The sequence below is a fragment of the Pygoscelis adeliae genome, unplaced genomic scaffold (genome assembly GCF_000699105.1).
Source record: "Pygoscelis adeliae isolate BGI_AS28 unplaced genomic scaffold, ASM69910v1 Scaffold120, whole genome shotgun sequence".
Lineage (NCBI taxonomy): Eukaryota > Metazoa > Chordata > Aves > Sphenisciformes > Spheniscidae > Pygoscelis > Pygoscelis adeliae.
In genome coordinates this window covers 994437-996212 of record NW_008824032.1, presented here as the reverse complement: position 1 = coordinate 996212, position 1776 = coordinate 994437, and the positions used below count along the sequence as shown (strand labels likewise).

Genomic DNA, 1776 nt, shown 5'->3' with positions numbered 1-1776 from the left:
CTTTCCCCTTTCCCCAACAGGGATAGGTGAGAAGAATGACCACAAGTCTGAGTTTCAGTCTATTGCAGGATTTCTCACCCCTGGAAGACTCCCAAAACATAGAAGCAAATTACAGCAAGATCCTGGAAAAGGAAACCTTTAGTTCTCCACAAAAGGACACTGTTGGTTCTCTTTGTTGAGGTCACTCCAAGCACAGTTCCCAGATTTGAGGCTCCTGCTCAGATCCACTGTTACTTCCTTCTTCTCCCCAACATTCTCCCCCAACATGTGCCTCTTACTCTAGAGAAATAAAAAAACCCCACCCAAACATACAGTGTAAAACACAAGTTAATTGAGAGTTAGTTAATTCTCAGTGGAACACATAGCCCATTTTCAGGCCGTTCAGCTTTGGCCCTCTTGTGATCATGTCTAAGAGTAATGGACTTCTTTCTACAGCCTGAAGAGAAAGGATGCACTGAAATGGGCAATATCATGGTAAGGCCAAAGACAGACGTTGAACAAGACTTGGAGGCATCTAGGGACAAGACTGACCCACAGAAAAATACTTATGAAGTCACCAGGCTCTACAGGCCTAGGAAGCCACAGTTCCAAACTGGGGCCCTACAAAACACAGAGATTGAAGGATTTGGGTTTTTTTTTTCCAGCCCATTCTCCCTCCCACAGTATGACTCACTAAGCTTTACCTGGCGAGGGGCAGGAGCACTGGGGGAATTATCATCTTGTAGGATGCTGAGAGGAGAGCGACCAGTTCCACCAGATGTTGCCATGACTTTGTTGTTGGCCTTGCGTCTTACAGGCTTGCTCCCTAGTGAAGGAAGTAAGCACATCAGTGTATCACAACAAGGCTAGAGGGTCCTTGATTTTAAATGCCTCCTAGCCTTTATGATCTAGCTTGCTTGCCTGCACAGCAAAGACTGTTACCCAAGGACTTCCAGGTAAAGGGATCACAGAGTGGTTGAGGTTGGAAGGGACCTCTGGAGGTCATCTGGTCCAACCCCCCTGCCCCAGCAGGGCCACCTAGAGCCAGTTGCTCAGGACCATGTCCAGACGGCTTTTGAGTATCTCCAAGGAGGGAGACTGCACAACCTCACTGGTCAACTTGTGCCAGTGCTCGGTCACCCTCACAGTAAAGAAGGGTTTCTGGGTGTGCAGAGGGAGCCTCCCTCTGTTTGTGCCCATTGCCTCTGGTCCCATCACTGGGCACCACTGAAAAGAGCCCAGCTCTCCTTTCCTTATACGTGTTAATAAGATCCCCCGGAGCCCTCTCTGCTCCAGGCTGAGCAGTCCCAGCTCTCAGCCTCTCCTCATAGGAGAGATGCTCAGCACAGAGTTTTCTGAAGCACGGTCTATGTTAAAGACTCTCAGCACCACTCAGTCGTGGCACTTAGATGTGCTTCCCACCCTCACTCCCCAGCTCTTCCCAAGGAGAGACTGCAGGGTCCCTCTGAACAGGCCTCCACAATTACAAACCTGTCTCAGAGAGGAAAAGAGCTGACATTTGCCTCTTAAAGCAGTACATTTACCTCTTGATTTTGACTACAGATTGAAAACATAGTTTTTCAATTCCTGACAGAGATCAGTTCGATAAAAGAACCGTTCCCAAAGGGGCCTCCCATCTGCAGAGCCCCAAGGCCGGGCTATCTGAGGCAGCAGAAGACAGCGGAGCAGGGGGAACGGGCAAGGTCTCTGTAAGCAAGCAAGCCCGGAGAAGGCACACGCACCAGAGGGCGTTGAGAGCCCTGACCTGCTCATGCCATGGACCGTGCAGCCCTCCAG

General features: G+C 50.1%; 1 protein-coding gene across 1 annotated transcript; it reads right to left on the bottom strand.

The window, feature by feature from the left end:
- Positions 1–138: 138 nt before the first annotated feature.
- Positions 139–827, bottom strand: CDCA3 (cell division cycle associated 3). The gene is made up of 2 exons (XM_009330004.1): positions 684–827; positions 139–279 (listed from the first exon to the last, which is right to left on the bottom strand). Exons 1-2 carry the CDS (start codon positions 825–827, stop codon positions 139–141), a joined length of 285 nt encoding a protein of 94 aa, XP_009328279.1.
- Positions 828–1776: the final 949 nt, after the last annotated feature.